The sequence below is a fragment of the Otolemur garnettii genome, unplaced genomic scaffold (assembly GCF_000181295.1).
Source record: "Otolemur garnettii isolate 467f Iridium unplaced genomic scaffold, OtoGar3 scaffold00153, whole genome shotgun sequence".
Classification (NCBI taxonomy): Eukaryota; Metazoa; Chordata; class Mammalia; order Primates; family Galagidae; genus Otolemur; species Otolemur garnettii.
Genome location: NW_003852548.1, coordinates 3027922 through 3044397, shown reverse-complemented (window position 1 = coordinate 3044397; position 16476 = coordinate 3027922). Strand labels below are relative to the sequence as shown.

General features: G+C 52.8%; 2 protein-coding genes across 6 annotated transcripts in view; one reads left to right on the top strand and one right to left on the bottom strand.

Annotated features, from left to right (window-relative positions):
- The window catches only part of FOXP3 (forkhead box P3), a 14051-nt gene extending 6658 nt beyond the window's left edge, over positions 1–7393 (top strand). The window contains exons 2-12 of one of the 4 annotated variants that reach the window (XM_003799666.3): positions 613–844; positions 1365–1469; positions 1557–1695; positions 2077–2164; positions 2234–2338; positions 3204–3291; positions 3522–3602; positions 4385–4535; positions 4878–4954; positions 6273–6374; positions 6529–7393. In XM_003799666.3, coding sequence (XP_003799714.1) covers positions 635–844; positions 1365–1469; positions 1557–1695; positions 2077–2164; positions 2234–2338; positions 3204–3291; positions 3522–3602; positions 4385–4535; positions 4878–4954; positions 6273–6374; positions 6529–6678 — 1296 coding nt within the window. In that variant the 5' untranslated portion in view covers positions 613–634 and the 3' untranslated portion in view covers positions 6679–7393. Of the gene's footprint in view, positions 1–612; positions 845–1364; positions 1470–1556; positions 1696–2076; positions 2339–3203; positions 3292–3521; positions 3603–4384; positions 4536–4877; positions 4955–6272; positions 6375–6528 lie in introns of those variants that run through there. The other 3 variants (XM_012811284.1, XM_012811281.2, XM_012811282.2) reach the window with 3 other exon arrangements.
- Positions 7394–7480: 87 nt separating this feature from the next.
- CCDC22 (coiled-coil domain containing 22) overlaps positions 7481–16476 on the bottom strand; it is a 12315-nt gene continuing 3319 nt past the window's right edge. Inside the window, exons 3-17 of one of the 2 annotated variants that reach the window (XM_003799665.2) lie at positions 14762–14894; positions 13961–14067; positions 13750–13816; positions 13485–13663; positions 11138–11332; positions 10524–10586; positions 10320–10439; positions 9737–9856; positions 9544–9660; positions 9346–9447; positions 9156–9263; positions 8764–8859; positions 8450–8509; positions 8295–8369; positions 7481–7861 (exon numbers count right to left, since the gene is read on the bottom strand). In XM_003799665.2, coding sequence (XP_003799713.1) covers positions 7748–7861; positions 8295–8369; positions 8450–8509; positions 8764–8859; positions 9156–9263; positions 9346–9447; positions 9544–9660; positions 9737–9856; positions 10320–10439; positions 10524–10586; positions 11138–11332; positions 13485–13663; positions 13750–13816; positions 13961–14067; positions 14762–14894 — 1656 coding nt within the window. In that variant the 3' untranslated portion in view covers positions 7481–7747. Of the gene's footprint in view, positions 7862–8294; positions 8370–8449; positions 8529–8763; positions 8860–9155; positions 9264–9345; positions 9448–9543; positions 9661–9736; positions 9857–10319; positions 10440–10523; positions 10587–11137; positions 11333–13484; positions 13664–13749; positions 13817–13960; positions 14068–14761; positions 14895–16476 lie in introns of those variants that run through there. The other variant, XM_023519042.1, reaches the window with a different exon arrangement.

Here is a 16476-nt window from a genome sequence, read left to right as displayed (position 1 = left end):
TTATCATTGTTGTTTAGCAGGCCCCAGCCAGGCTCAAACCTGCCAGCTTGGGTATATGTGGCCGGCGCCCTACTCACTGAGCTACGGATGCCAAACCAATGATTACTTTTTTTTAGTCCATGCCCATGCTATGGGGCAGACTAAATCACTAGGGTAAAAGAATGCCCCCAGTATAATGGCAGAGACTAGCCCCAGCAGGATGAGCAAAGGCTGTGTGGCCAGTGAAGGGAGATAGAGGACAGAGGTATGAGGGTTGAAGACAGGCCTCAAGTGGTGAGGATACAGGCTGAGACTTACCCTGGCTGAGGCCCCACAAACCCATCTCCTGTCGCTCTTGTGGAGGCACGCTAGGGCTGTGCCAGTATGTGCAGGCAGGCTGGGTACTGGACCTGTACACATGAGGCATGTGTAGGTACACACATGTGCCTGTGTTCCTGACACCAATGTGCATGTGTGTGTATACATGATCAGAGCTAGGATGCAACTATGGGGCCCATTGGTACATGTCTCAGCCAGTGCCCACTCTGACCTGAGGGGGTGTCTGTTTAGTTCAGGTGGGTATCTCGAACCACCCGCAGCACGTGTGTGACTCTTCCCCCTCTGTCTACGCAGCCTGCCCTCAGACAAGGACCCAATGCCCAACTCCAGGCCAGCCAAGCCTCTGGCCCCTTCCTTGGCCCTCAGCCCATCACCAGGAGCCTCACCCAGCTGGAGAGCTATGCCAAAGCCCTCAGACCTGCTGGGGGCCAGGAGCCCAGGGGGAACCTTCCAGGGCCGAGACCTCCGAGGCCAGGCCCATACCTCCTCCTCAGCCTTGAACCCCATGCCACCATCGCAGCTGCAGGTGAGGTCCGGGGCCCAGGATGGGACAGGCAGGGTGGGGTACCTGGGCCTACAGGTGCCGACCTTTACTGTGCACTGGGTGGGAGGGGGGCCTGGCTGGGGCACAGGAAGTGGTTTCTGGGTCCCAGGCAAGTCTGTGACTTATGCAGATGTCACAGGGCCAAGAAAGTCCCCACTTGCCAGTCCTAAGAAATTGGAGGCTCTCCCCAACCTCCCAATCCCTGTGTCAGGAGAGGAAGAGAACCTAGTGTGATCCCTTGGGCATAGCCATGTGTCCCCATCCCTGTGTGACAAGAGAAGAGGGCTGAGGCCCAAGGAGGTGAGGTGACAAAGTTGAAGCCAGCTCTGCCATGTGTTAACTGTTTGATCTTGGAAAAGTGACACAATCTCCACAAGCCTCAGTTTCCACACATGAGAAATGGGAATGATCATAGTACCTACCATGTGGGAAGTATTTGAATGAGATACAGGACAATGAGGATGAAGGTGGCATCTCACCTGCCTGCCTTTCCCCTCCGCAGCTGCCCACAGTCCCCCTAGTCATGGTGTCACCCTCTGGGGCACGACTGGGCCCCCTGCCCCATTTGCAGGCACTCCTTCAGGACCGACCACACATTATGCACCAGGTATGGGCCATGAATGGGCAGAAAGATGGGAGAACTGTGGGGAGGGTCCCCAAACCAGACTGAACCACAGCCCATATGTATCCCCAGCTCTCAACAGTGGATGCCCACACCCGGACCCCTGTGCTGCAGGTGCACCCGCTGGACAGCCCAGCCATGATCAGCCTCCCACCACCCCCTGCCACCACTGGGGTCTTCTCCCTCAAGGCCCGGCCTGGCCTGCCACCTGGTAACACCTCAGCATGTACTCCATGGCTCATAGAACCCCAGAGTTCCCAAATCCTCGAACGTGAGCAACACAGGCTGTTCTGAACAGCAGCCCCCTGGAAGTCAGAGGTGTCAGGTGTCAGAGACTCGGAAACTCCAAACTCCAAAAAATGTCAAGCTCAGAACCCTAAAGATGCAGAATGTCAAATTCACAGAACCACAGATCTTAGTCAAAATGTCAGCACTTGCAAATGACAGTCCTTTGACTGATCTGCCAGAGCCTAGGACTTGTGGGACAGCAGAGTCCTCTGGGAGTTGAACCTTTGAAGCTTAGGAGGGTGGGAAGCTCAAAATGAGAGGCCTTGTGGGCCAAGCTTCAGAGGTACCCTGTCCCCACCAACAGGGATCAATGTCGCCAGCCTGGAGTGGGTGTCCAAGGAACCAGCACTGCTCTGCACCTTCCCAAGCCCTAGTGTACCCAGAAAGGACAGGTCAGTGGACAGGGCTGGGAAGGACCCTCACCCTGTTATTGCCTCCCCTGACACCTTCTGTCCCCCCAGCACCCTTTCGGCCGCACCCCAAAGCTCCTACCCACTGCTGGCAAATGGCGTCTGCAAGTGGCCTGGATGTGAAAAGGTCTTTGAAGAGCCAGAGGACTTCCTCAAGTGAGTGGCCTGAGCCTGTGCCAGTCCAGGGAGTCCTAGTTTGTGGGAAGGGGTCTGGCATGCAGATATCAGCTCCGGCCTCATCCTGATAGGTAGTAAAATGAAAAAGGTAAATGCTGGGACTGTGGGTTCAAATCCCAACTCTAGCACTCACTGGCTATGTGACCTTGGGCAAGTTACTCAGCTTCTCTGGACCTCAGTTTCCTCTTATGTATAATGGGGTATAATAATAAAAGTATGTACTGTTATGTACCTCCATTTTATAGGAAAAGGAAACTGAGGCCAAAGAGATTAAGTGTCTTAATCAAGATCACCCAGGTCCTGAGTGACAGAGCTAGGATTTAAACCCAGGCACCCAGGCTCCAGAATCCACACTACTAACTGCTTTGCTCTGCTGCTCCTCATGCCAGCACACCAGTCTGATTCATTGATCTCCAACATCCCAGCCCCTCTAGATAGCTGTTGTTGCCTCCCTTCATCCCCATCTCTCACATAAACACACCCCTTTTCCAACCATACTTAACTATTATTAGCAGCCGAGCATGTCCTGTCCTTCTTCTAGCCAGGCATTCATGCAGGCTATCCCCTCCACTTGAACGCCTTTCCTGTTCTCACCTGCCTGGCCCACTGTCAGCTAACCACCCTTCCAACATCATCTCAGGGGGTAAGCTCAGGCCTGGCACACAGTGAGTGCCAAGTGACATGTGTTGAAGGAATGACAGGTTTGAGAAGGAGACAGAGGTCGAGAGGGGAGGGGAGCTAAGCCTCTGAGGAGAGACCTCCCAGGTCTGGGACATACCCAACAGGAACACTGAGCCAGACCAGGCCTGTCATGGTTACCTGCATGGACTCTTCCCCCTACTAGGCACTGCCAGGCGGACCATCTCTTGGATGAGAAGGGCAGAGCACAGTGTCTCCTCCAGACAGAGGTGGTACAATCACTGGAGCAGAAGGTAATGCCTGATGGGATAGGGGATGGGGTACAAAGCTTCTGTCCACTCTATGCCAGGAACCAGGGTTGGCATAAATGAGGAACCAGGATAGGGCACCTGGTAACACCTCAGCATGTACTCTACGGCTCATAGAATTGCAGAGTCCCCAAATCCAGGGAAGATCAAGCCCAGACAAAGATGTGGTGGGAAAAGGGTGAATTGAGGCCTCACTTTTGTGCCCATCCTCACAGCTGGTGCTGGAGAAAGAGAAGCTGGGTGCTATGCAGGCCCACCTGGCCGGGAAAATGGCACTGACCAAGGCACCATCTGTGGTAAGCAACCTCAAGCCCATAGGCAGCAGACTTGGACTGTGGGGGTCGGGGTGGGGAGTGGAGGAAACCCTGCAGGGAATCTATCCTCACATGTGATCCCTGGGATCTGTGGGTTCCTCTCTCCAGCTCCAAACATGCTGAGACCTAGAAATCTCCCCCCTCCACTTACAAACCCTCTGGCCCTAAGATCCTGAAGCATTGTGATCCTGAGTTTTCAAAGCAAAAAGAAATAGACAAACACTGACCAAAGACAGTGTGCCAGCAGGACCAGCTACCTAAACTGCAGGGCCCTGTGCAAACTGAAAATGCAGGCCCCTTTGTTCAAACTTTAAGACAGTGACTTCAGAGCATTAGAGCATGAGGTCCTGTGTAACCATAAGGATCACATACCCATGATGCTACCCTGGGTGCCAAGCACTCTTTGTGAGCACTTTGCTGGTGTTAATTTATTCAGTTCTCATGATGCCACTGTGAGGTAGGTACCACTATCATGTCCATTTCACAGATGAGGAACACTGAGGTGGCCAGCGAGGTATAGGTGACATTCCCAAGTCCACCCAGTTGGGTGGTAAACGAAACTGATTCAATCCCAGTCCATAGCCCCAGCATTGGCGGCTGCACACAGTGTCCACACCCACACTCTAATAAATACAGCTCATGCTGCTTCGTGGGGTTCCACACCAGACTGGAATTGAGGGTGCCCTTACTTTTAAAAATAATGATTTAAAAATAAAGTGGAAAGTTTAAGCCTCTGAGTCACCAGCCTCTCTCTCCTCTGCCAGACATCATCTGACAAGGGCTCCTGCTGTCTTGTAGCTGCTGGCACCCAGGGCAGCGTTGTTCCAACCTGGCCCAGCCCCCGAGAGGCCTCTGACAGCCTGTTTGCTGTGCGCAGGCACCTGTGGGGCAGCCATGGAAACAGCACATTCCCAGGTAAAAATGGCCCTTGCCCTACACAGTAACTCCAAGCTCCAAATCCTGACCGATACTTGGGGGGCTGGGAGGGGATACAAAGTGGCTCCACCACTTAACCAGCTGCATTTTTTGATGTGCAAGTTACTTCACTTCTTTTAAACCTCGGGGAGAGCTATTTGGGCAGGAATGGTGCAAACAGTAAGTGATACAACATGTGTCAAGTGACCGGAAAACAGTCCTGTGACCACTGACACTGGTACTGATGGTAGGACTTCACGGGTGTAGACTCACACTGTGGTGGGGGCAGGGAGGTAGAGGTCCTGGATGTGATGGGGCCTGATTTGTCCCCACCTCTGACAGACTTCTTCCACAACATGGACTACTTCAAGTTCCACAACATGCGGCCCCCTTTCACCTATGCCACCCTCATCCGCTGGGTAAGCAGGACAGCTCATCCCCAAGGGGGGGGGCTAGCCTCCCAAACACCCAACTTCCTCTGGGAACCTCTGAATTGCTCCTCCATTCACAAGCCCCAGCCCTGAGAAGCCCAAGCCACACTTCAAATGTGATACCTGTGCTGGCTTCACCCTAAACTTGTCCCTGAATATAAACCTAAACCTCCATCCAGGCCAGTGCATGCCAAACTCTGACCCTAATCCTACCCTTTTCCAGATGCCCACCTCAACCCCATACCTAACCCTCTTCTAGCCATATAAAATAACCCAAAATTTACCCCATGTTTGCCCCTTGCCATAAGCCCATCCCAGCTATTACTCTATCTCCTTCTCCAGCCTTTATGGCAACTCAACCCCATGCCTTCCCCAGCACCAATGTATTCCAGTACGTGAGCCCACGCCCCAGCTGGATCCCGTCCTTCACCCTTCCATACAACACCTACCTGACCCTTAACCTCAGTCCATTCCAACCCCTTTATCTCAGCCTCCCAGAACCTTTATCCAGCCCCATACCTAAGCCCAAACCTGAACCTAACCCCAACTGTGAACCCCTATATAATGCCAGCTCTTCACTCAACTGTCTCTGAACTGAACCCCAGCCTAGCCCCATCCTGACTTATAATTGCAATCATAATCACTGACTTATCAATCTGATTCCTAAATCCACACAAATCAAATTCCCTGACCCTCAGCCTCACTCCACATCTAACCTACAACTGATCTCACTCTCGTCCCTGAATTTAACCACCTACCACATCCTGGACATACAAAACACTCCATAACTAGGCCCATTTCTGACTCCTGACCTAATACCATGTGTCATCCTATCCCTCCCCTCTACCCCAGGCCACCCCGAAGTCGGACTCTTAACCAATCCCTTCCCTGACCCCTAACCCAGCCTGGCTCTTGACTTCTTCCAGACCCTTGACCACACTCCTGACCTCTGACCTTCTCAAACCCTGAAATATCACCCCTACAGAGAACCCCAACTCCTACTCCATCCAGACCTTGAACCTCAGTCTAGCCCTAACCCTGAATATGACCCCACTCCTAAACTCACCTCTGATTCTTTGCCTAATCTCAACCTGACCATACCTACCCCACATCTAACCCTGTCCTGACCCCATACCTCACACAGCTAACCTTGTCCCTGATCCTTCACTCTGCACCATCTCTCTCCCTCTCCTCTACCCACTACCACAATTTCCGCCTCGATGTCAGACTACCCAGGGTAGGCCACTGCCCCCTTCAGCCCTGACTTTGGAAGAACACACCTCTTACCCCTACCCCCACCTTCCAGGCCATCTTGGAGGCTCCTGAGAAGCAGCGGACACTCAATGAGATCTACCGCTGGTTCACACGTATGTTTGCCTACTTCAGAAACCACCCTGCCACCTGGAAGGTAAGCTCCTCTGGAGGTGGCAGTGGCTGGGATGGCCTTGAGTGCCACTGCAGCTAGAGAGTGGGTGGATCTGGGGCAGGAGGTTGGTTGTTGGCAGGGGCTGCTGACCTCAGAATGACTGCCCACCTGCTCCTGCACCCCTGCCGTTCTACAGAATGCCATCCGCCACAACCTGAGCCTGCACAAGTGCTTTGTGCGGGTGGAGAGCGAGAAGGGGGCTGTGTGGACCGTGGATGAATTCGAGTTCCGAAAGAAAAGGAGCCAGAGGCCCAGCAGGTGTTCCAACCCTACACCCGGCCCCTGAGTGCAAGACCAAGGAAACAAAGGAAGGAAGGACAGGCCAAGATGGGGGCAGAGGTGGATGGTAGCAGGGATGACAGATCATGGACATACCCATAGGAAGTGTCCACTGTCTTGCCTGCCAGGGCCCTGCTCCCCAGCCAACAGCCCTCCTGGATCATACCTCTGCCCCCAGGTTTCTCGGAGGGGTCCCATTTCCAGCCCTAGCCCCCACCTTCACCCTGCCCTGCCCTACCCCTGATGGGACCTCCAGCCAAAAGGAGCCTTCACAATCAGCCACATACACAGCCTGTCTCAGCCACTCTCATAGATGATCTCAGGGCTGGAAAAGTCACACAGATAAACAGACTGTTAGAATCCTGGTCCCTGGTCATAACACAAACCCCCAAATACAGAGAGCCTGCCTCAGTACATTCAAATGACCTCAAAGCTGCACAGTCACATAAACAAGCACACATGAGCACAGTCCTGTCAACTCTCATACCCCAAAGCACATACCCACAGCCAGCCTTGTGGGTCATAGGCAGTGTCACATAGGGGTGTGCCCAGACACCAGCACTGAAGCATCAGTACCCTCAGGATTTCAGGTCCCAGAAAGCCACACAGACATAATTGCTCATACAGGGTCTCATGCAGCTCATCTGCATTCATCCTCATCTCACACTTATACACACACCCCGTCCCCCAGTGGATCCCCCAAGTCCCATGCAGACACATACAGCCACACACACTCTTGCAAAAACATACCCCGTCTCCCCGGCCACCCACCTTGTGCCCCCACCCTGAGCCTCGATCCATGCCTCAGCTTCCACTGCAGAAGCGCTCCTCATTTATTTGAGATTCAAGGCCCCATACCCCAGTACGCTCCCCAATAAACTGCAGCCAAGCTCCCAAAGGCCAGATGATCACCCTAGATGAGGGTTGGGCCAGGCGGGCAGGATTCTGGGTCCAAGGCTGCAGTGAGAGGAACTGGACAAGAAGCAGAGGGAATAGGGAGGATAGGTACTTGGCCACCACCTCCCATACCCCAAATCCCTGCCCAAGTCTGGGGAGATTTTTCTTCTGGGAGTTCCTCAGGCCTCCCGGACCCGGCCCAGGAGGCCAGCATTCTCCTGGCGAAGGGCTCGGTAGTCCTCACGGATCTTCTCCAAGTTGCTAAGGGTCTTCTTGCCCATCTCTGTCTCGATCTAAGGCAATGTGAACATACCCCCTCAGCACACAGGCCCTTCTCCCAGTTTCTGTTTGCTGCACCCCATCACAGCCACTGTGAATGGACCTCTCCCACCCACCCTCAGCAGCAGCCTGTTCTGTCCCTTGCCAGGCCTTTGCACAAGGCATTCCCTCCACCTAAAGCATCCTTTGCTACGTGGCAAGTTTCCCTACCACATCTTCAAGCTGAAGCTTCTGCCAATGGCCCTGGGAGGCAGGCATGAAGGCTCTCAGGGTAGAGGCTTGGTCACGGAGTAGGCCACTTGTCTGACCCAGATCACCAGCAAAGGCATTAAGGGGCAGGACTAAGCCTCTAGCTGTAGGCTGTGTCTGGTTCCATAGCCTTTCAACATGAACTGAAGAGCTGGCCCCTGGCCTGTCTTGGTTCTCCCTCCCATCCCCAAGCCTCACCTGCTCCTCAAGGTCTCGAACCTCCCTCATGATAGTGCCTGTGTCCTCAATGGTCTGGATGAGCTGGCTGCAGTTCTGGGGACAACAGGAGCAGAAGGCTTGTACTCAACCCCCCACTGCCCCTGCTAGCCCCCCAAGTATGCTTCTCCCCTTACCTCATGCAGGGCAGCTAGGTACTTGTAGGCCTTCCGAACGGCATCATCCTTCTTGGCATCCTGACCACACAGAGGGGACCTTGAAGGTATCAGTGGGTTGTCTCTGCCCCCAAACCTCTTAAGCCCTCATAAGGGTATCCTCTCCCACCCACCCACCCTCCAACTGCACCTTACATGGAACAAAGCTAGGCCCAAGCATCAGTGTACCTGCCAGGCTCACACAGGGCCTGGGCCCATGCCAACCTGTGGGCACATGGGCAGGCAGCAACCCAGCTCCACCCCACTCCTCACACCCACCCTGGCCTGCCCCACACCTTGAACACAAGTTCATCAGTCACCGCAAACGTCCGGTCCAGCTTCCCAGAGAGAGAGTTGATTTCCTTCTGAAGTTCCTTTGTGTCAGACAAGATCTGGCAGATACCAGGACAGCCATGAGCCCATGTCTGGGGCAGGGTGGCTGGCCACCTGAAAGTACTCAGGTGCATTCACTCACATCCAGACAGGGCCTGCGTCACTGTCAAGGGTGGCTAGGGTACACTTTGTGTGACTGCTCTGTGTCAGGGGTGGCTAGGGTAGACTGTGAGTGACTGTGCTGTGTCAGGGTATGGCTGGACAACTTTGCCCATCAGAGGGTGTGAGGTCCCCATGTGGCCACACTATGCATGTCTCCCCATATGAGCCATCTTCCATGACCACAGTGGCACACCTTGGTGATCTCTTCCTTCTGCTTCCGGATGTTGCCCACAATTTCCAGGATGCGCTGGGTGTAGGCTAGTCGGGACACATCTCTGGGCAGAGTCTCCAGCTCTGATACCTAGATAGAGACACAGTAGGCACTCCTCTGGGACCTGTCCCCCACCCACTGGAGCTGCCCAGATCTCCCACATGGGCCTTACCAACTGCTTATAGATTTCCTCCTTCCTGCGGGCCTCTTCAGCTGCCGCCCGAACACTCTGGTGTAGTTCCTGGATCTCTGCCAGCCGTCGAGAAGATTCCAGCTGCCAGAAGCCAGTGAGCAGAGCACAGGGATGGCCATCTAGGGAGGGCCCAAACCTGCCTCTTTCCCACCTATGGCCCAGGACCCCACCACCTACCTCTCTGCAATCCTGGAGTTTTCGGAGGTGGCGGTACTCAGCAAGGAGCGGGACCCGGTGCTTTTCCCACTGTCCCGCCAAATGGATGACCCGTTGGGCACTACTTTCCACCACAAGCTGCCAGTTCGAGGGGGGGCATGTTACACAACCAAGCCCTTCTAGCCCTGCCCTACCCCACCACTCTCAGTCTTACCTGCAGCTTGGCGAGGTTTGCAGCCCCATCAGGTAGCAGCTCCACCGCCCGGCTCTTCAGGCGCAGGGTCTGCTCACGCTCCACTGTGCTGAGCTCGCTCTGCCGACACTCAGTCTCCACCTGCCAAAACAGCCCCAGCTGAACCCAGAAAGCCCTGGCACAGCCAGCATGAGGCCCACAGATGGCTATATGCCCCCCCAGTCCCTAAGGACTCTCTGACCTCTCCAGTTCCATGTAGAAGCCCAGGGACACTGAGGAGCCCTACAAGCCCCTGCCTATACAGACACACCTTGCCCCATAGATGCCCCCGGACCCTCAGAAGCCTGATGATCCTCACAGCCACCTACAAGGCCTGACTAATGCACATAGGTGCCTCTAACCCTAACCCCTAAAGGCCTACCCACACCCACATGCCCTCATCCCCGCTGATTATCCTGAACCCTTAAGAGCCCTACATGGTCTCCAATGTCCCCTATGATCCCTTCTGTGCCCTAAGACAGGGCACCTTTCAGCCACCTCGAATCCCTCAAACCCTCCTGGGCCCTACTTCTGACCTGACCCTGCCTACAGTCCCTCCTCCCACCTGCACAAAGCTGATGCCCAGTGTCTTCATGTCAGCTTCAACCTCTTCGATGTTGCGGTTCACTCCCTCCAGCTGCTCCCGAAGGGACTCTAGCTCCTGTTCTTGAGCTTCCCACGTGTCCTGGGAGGCACAGGCTAGTCAGGTGGGGGTTTCAGGTCCAGCAAATAGGCAAGAGCCAAGACATCACCCCACTACTTTGCTCACCTGTTCAGGCCGCCGAGAGGTGGCTGGCACCTCTGACACCTGGGCTGCCTGGGCCTGAGGCTCCTTGGGGGAGTGAGGAGAGGCATCCTGGCTGTCAGGGAAGGCCCTACCCCTCATGATCCAGCCTAACCCCCACAACCACCCAGCACTATACCCACACGCACACAGCTGCTGATAGCTATGAGACTGACTACATGAGGGTGAAGGCAGTATCTGCAACCTCAGACTAAAGAGTCTGATGATGGAGATACCTTTCTGACCCTGACACAGCTCCTACCCACCTGCCCCTCAATTCCCAAATGTGCATGAGAAGGATGGGGGCCCCTTGAGGTGACCATCCAAGGAAAGAAGATGTGCCCACAGGAAACTGCCCTTTTTGGAAAGGTGGGGTTTGTACCCTATACCCTTACATCGCTGCCACTTGTCTACATTTTGTCCACTAAAGTCCCCAGAAGCTAGGGGACCCCTCTGGACACCACCCTCAGTGGGAAAAGGGCCCACCTGTGGTCACATGGGAACCTGTGTGGATAACAGTACGGTGTTCATACATGAAGTCACCCTCTGAGCCCGCCATGCCCCATCAGTACACCCCATGTCCACTTGGGCCCACCCACCAGCTGGAAGGTGAACTTCTCTGAATGTGTGAAGCGGGAACCTTTGGGAGCACCAGTCCTGGCGCCAGCACCCCAGGACTGCAGTAGCTCGCCCAGGTCTCGGGTTTGTGTGGGGACACCAAGAGAGCCCCAGCTTTGGCGTAGGTGCTCAACCAGGTGCTTCTGCAGCTGCTGCCGCTGTGGCCGTATATCCTCCTATGAAGAGAAGGCAGGAGAAACAGGAGGATGTAGAGGCCTCCCCAGCACAAAGGTCCCACCTTCTCTGGGGCCACAGACAGGTGCTACAGACAACTCACGGCCCTCCCACTGAGGTGCATGCCTGCCTTTCTCTCCTGCCTCACTAGTCTGGGATCTCCCCAAGTACTGGGGTCTCCTGTTGTTCATAGCTACATTTCTCTCCACCCACTCACTCCCCATGCTGGAAAAGGACATGGGAAAATAGAGGAATAAGCCTAGAGCCCTCAATTCCAAAAGTGACACAGAAAGTATATGTGGAGACAAAGCAGAGACAGGGAATCAAAGAAGCCAGGCAAAGAAGAGGGCAAAGTCAGAGAGAGAGGCAACAAAGGGACAAGAACAGGGACAGTTTTGACACAAATGGGGAAATCTGTTTATGAACTCAGTGTTGGATGACATAATGAGATCACTGTTAATTTTGTTAGGGTTGCAAATGGTCCAGTGGTTGTGTTAAAAAAAATGAACATTCTTAGCTTGGCACCTGTAGCACAGTGGTTACAGCACCAGCCACATACACTGAGGCTGGCAGGTTCAAACCCAGCCCAGGCCTGCAAAACAATGACAACTGCAACCAAAAAATAGCCAGGTGTTGTGGTGGGCACCTATAGTCCCAGCTACTTGGGAGACTGATACAAAAGAATTGCTTAAGCCCAGGAGTTTGAGGTTGCTGTGAGCTAAGATGCCATGGCACTCTACCCAGGGCACAGAGTAAGACTCTGCCTCAAAAATAAATAAATAAATAATCTTTTTTAAAAATAGAAAAAAAAAAAAAAGAGATGCAGTCTTAAGTGTTTATAATTGAAATGACATGATGTCCAGGATTTGCTTTAAAAGAATATAGCAGGCCAGGCATAATGGTTCACACCTATAATCCCAGTATTTTGGGAGGTCAAGATGGGAGGACTGCTTGAGACCAGGAGTTCAAGACCAGTCTGGGCAACATAGTAAGACTCTATCTCTATATAAAATAAAATTAGCCAGGCATGGTAGCATGTCTCTGTAGTCCCAGCTATCTGGGAGGCTAAGACGGGAGGATGGGCCCAGGAGGTCAAGGCAGCAGTGAGCTATGGTTGTGCCACTGCACTCCAGCCTGAGCAACAGAGCAAGACCCTGTTTCAAAAAAAAAAAAAAAAAAAAAAAAGAGGGAAAGAGAAAAACATGAAAAAATACAGCAAAAAAGGATAAAGGGGAGAACAGATAAAAAAATATTGGTGGCTTGGCACCTGTGGCTCAAGTGGCTAAGGCACCAGCCACATACACCTAAGGTAGTGGGTTCGAATCCAGCCCGGGCCCGCCAAAACAACAATGACGGCTGCAACCAAAAAATAGCCAGGCGTTGTGCGGGCGCCTTTAGTCCCAGCTACTTGGGAAGCTGAGGCAGGAGACTCGCTTGAGCCCAGAAGTTGGAGGTTGCTGTGAGCTGAGATGCCATGGCACTCTACCCGGGGGGACAGCTTGAGGCTCTGTCTCAAAAAAGAAAGAAAGAAAGAAAGATTGGCAAAATGGTCCATTGGCATACTCTCTTTACTTCTGTGTTTGAAAATTCTTATAAGTTTGAAAAACAGAGACAGAGATAAAGATAGGACAAATGGTACCTAGAAGACAGAGGCAGGCAGAATGAGAAGATACAGAGGAGAAGAAGGGACAGGAACAGAGGGGACAGAGGGAGAGAGCTGAAGTACAGAAACAAGAGTCAAGAAAGAGAGGCAGAAAAACTACAGAAGGGGAAAGAGGGAGACAGGAAGACACAGTGCAGAAACCTAGAGACAGAAAAGATGAGCATCAGCAACAAGTGCAGAGACAAAGTGAACGCCTTTGGGATGGGAAGAAAGCAGAAGAAAAAAGGAAGGTAACAAATCTGAGTGCTGTGGTTGCTGGGAAGTCCATGCTCATCATTCAGTCTAACGACTACCTGGGGAGGACAGTACTATCACTACTCCATTTTCAGAAAAGGAAACTGAGGTACTGATACCGACTTATCCTTGGTTCACATTAGATAGGTGCACACAGAAAAAAAGACGAAAGAGAGGGACAGAGTGGGCAAAGAGAAGAGCAGAGGACCATCCAGAGACAAAATAGGCACAGCAGGAGCCAAGCATCAGGCTGTAACCTGGGCTGGCAGGCGGGGCGCCCGGCGGACCCAGTCCTCATCCCCTGGGCGGTCATGGCCTGTCTGCTGGCAGAGCTGGATGGCATGGTGTTCGAGGAGTGAGGCCACCCTCCCAGCAGGCTGGGGCACCTGGATGGGGGCTGGTAGCAGCAGGGGACTCGCCTGGAACTCCCGTTGCTCTGGAGGCAGGAACAGAGTCAGCCAGCCCTCAGGCAGGGCAATCCCACCAGGCCCACCTCCCCACCTCTTGTAGCCTCCCACTCACCTCCTCTCGAACTCAACTCAGGCACGGCCAGCCTGCTGGCACAGAAAGGCTTCTGGAGGGCGGAGCCCTGGTGGGAGAGCAGAGTCAGAGCCTCGGGATAAAGTGTGACAGTGGTCACTGGTGGGAGGGGGGCAAAAACCTGAGCAACCACACAGAGACAAGGAACGCAAGTCAGGAGCAAGAAAAGATCAATAGGAGTTAGGGACCCTACCTGGAGGTGCTGCAGTTTGGGAGTGCGAAGGAGGGGTGGAACCCAGAGCAGGGCCAGCCGATCCCGGATTTTGCTCCCAATGGCCCTGAGGAGAATAGCTGAGTCACCTAGGGGTTGGGGGAGGGAGTGTTAACCAGATGACAATGCTGTAAATCTAAAACAACATACCCCTGGAAACCAGCCATCACTCCTCACTGCCCCCATCCAGAGATGCATATCTATCCATCTATCATTCTCACAGTCAGTCACTCAACAAACACTGAGCACCTATTATGTACCAGTCATTTATCAGGGAACAAACTGATAAAGGTCCCTGCCCTTCTGGATAATGAATAGGATCATAAGTGTGATCCAGTCATGGCCAGGTAAAGAAGTGAAGGACCATAGGGAAGAGAAGCTGTAATTTACACAAGGCAGCCAGAGGAAGCCCTCCCTGAGGTGATGCAGAAAGGGAAACCTCAAAGAAGTAAGGGAGTGAGCCAATGAGGATATGTGAGGGTTAAAGTAATCCAGCCATACAAGGACCCTGAGCTGGAGTGTGCTTGGTGTGTCTGAGATACACCAAGTAGGCCCAAGGGGTTAGAGTGAAGTGAGCAAGAGGGAGGCCTCTTCCAGCACTGACTTACCACCTGGTTCAGCCCAACCCCCAGGCCCTGCCCCCTGCCCTGAAGCCCCTCTCTAACCCCCCAATCCTCCTACCTAGGTCTCCCAAGACACATGCCTCCCACCATCTATCTGCTCACCCTCCAAACCCCAGAAAGGCCCTCCACTCCCGTCCCCTAACACCCCAGCACCCAGTACCTGCAGGCTGGTCTGCACCCTCAGAGGCATCAGTGGGCAGACGCTCAGCCAGGAACAGAAGCAGGTCCCGGAGGTCAGGTTCACTGGGGTAGAGGAAATTCTGGTAGCCAAGCTCCAAGGGATATCCCAAGTCCTGGAGGTTGGGAGAGGGACAGCCCCATCAGTCAGGTAGGCAGGCTCCTCCTGCCCCGAGTTCCCTGGGCCTAGGCCACAAACTTCCCCCTCTCTCAATAACCACCATCCTCTGAACCTCCCTGGCTCCCCAAGGCCTCCAAGCCCCTGGGAAGAGCCACAGAGAGCAAGAAATAAGGTTAAAGCTCTGGTCTTTCTAACTATGACTCAAAATCCAGGGGTTATAAAAGAGAAGGTCAGTATTTCTGAATACACGAAAATAAATCTTAAAAATTAAGAAAAAATATAATAAGCAAAGTCAAAAGAGGAATCATAAGTTGGGAAAAAAAATTTGGAGTGCATGTCATAGACAAGGAATAAATCTACCTATTATATATGGAATTCCTAAAAATAAACAGGCAAAAAACCAGCAGTACAATAGATCAGAACAAAGAACTCAAAGGGTTCTGGATGGGGACTGGGAAACAGGCTTGGGGAAAAAGAAAGCATTTTTCTGCCAGAGTTGCTAAGGGTCTGGAGCTGTGTGGACTCCGAAAGCAGACCAAACTTCACAAGTTCAAACCCAAGGTTTGCCTCTCACCAACTGTGTGATCTCAGGCAAATCATTTAACCCCCTTCACCTGACAAATGGGATACCAGAGAGTACCTACCTCAAAGCTTGCCATGAAAGTTAAATGAGTTACATCATGTACTCATTACTTAGTTACTAGTAACTTAGTGTTACAATGTAAGCTATATTTACTTCAGAGGGTCACAGTCAAAAATGTATGAAAACTACTTTACTTTGTTTTTTTCCTGCATGACACAGAAATTCATTCCAGGAGTGGGGTAGATGCCAAAATATGAAGGTGGCTAAGGTGAAAAAAACTGGTTCCAGGAGCAAGGCGCACGAAGAGGAAGATTCCAGAACATGCATGGCCATGCTAAATTAAGGCAGGCTACAGGGACAACACACATCTGGGTTAAGAGAGCCCCTTTCTTCCTACTGTTGACAAAACAAGCCTGCTGGGGACCAATCACATATACCTCTTGACCGATGGAAAAGCTATATTCACTGTCACACCCCTCCACACACACACACACACAAAGGCAGATTAACATGAAATCTAGCAGAGACAGCAATGGGAGAAAAGAACAGAGAATTGAAGGAAGACTAATCCCCATCTCAGCACCTCCCACTATGTACTCTCCTTGACAAACAGAAGGCATAACTTCCCCACTAAGTATTATCCTAAAAAATACAGCCTCAGACCAGGGGACAGATTGCCTGCCTCCTAAGGCCACCAAGAGCCCCAGACAGAGGAACCTAAGAACTCCAAGAACTAGGCAGACCTGAGAGTCCAGAGATGAGCAGTACTCAGAGGCCTACTGCTAAGGGACAGAAATTGCACAAGTAAGGCCCAAATTTAACAACTCTGATTACTTTGTCCCCTTTGTCTAAATAAGAAGTTTTCGGCTCGGCGCCTATAGCTCAACCGGCTAAGGCGCCAGCCATGTACACCTAGGGTGGCAGGTTCAAATTCCCAGCCCGGACCCGCCAAACAACGATGACGGCTGCAACCAAAAAATAGCCGGGCGTTGTG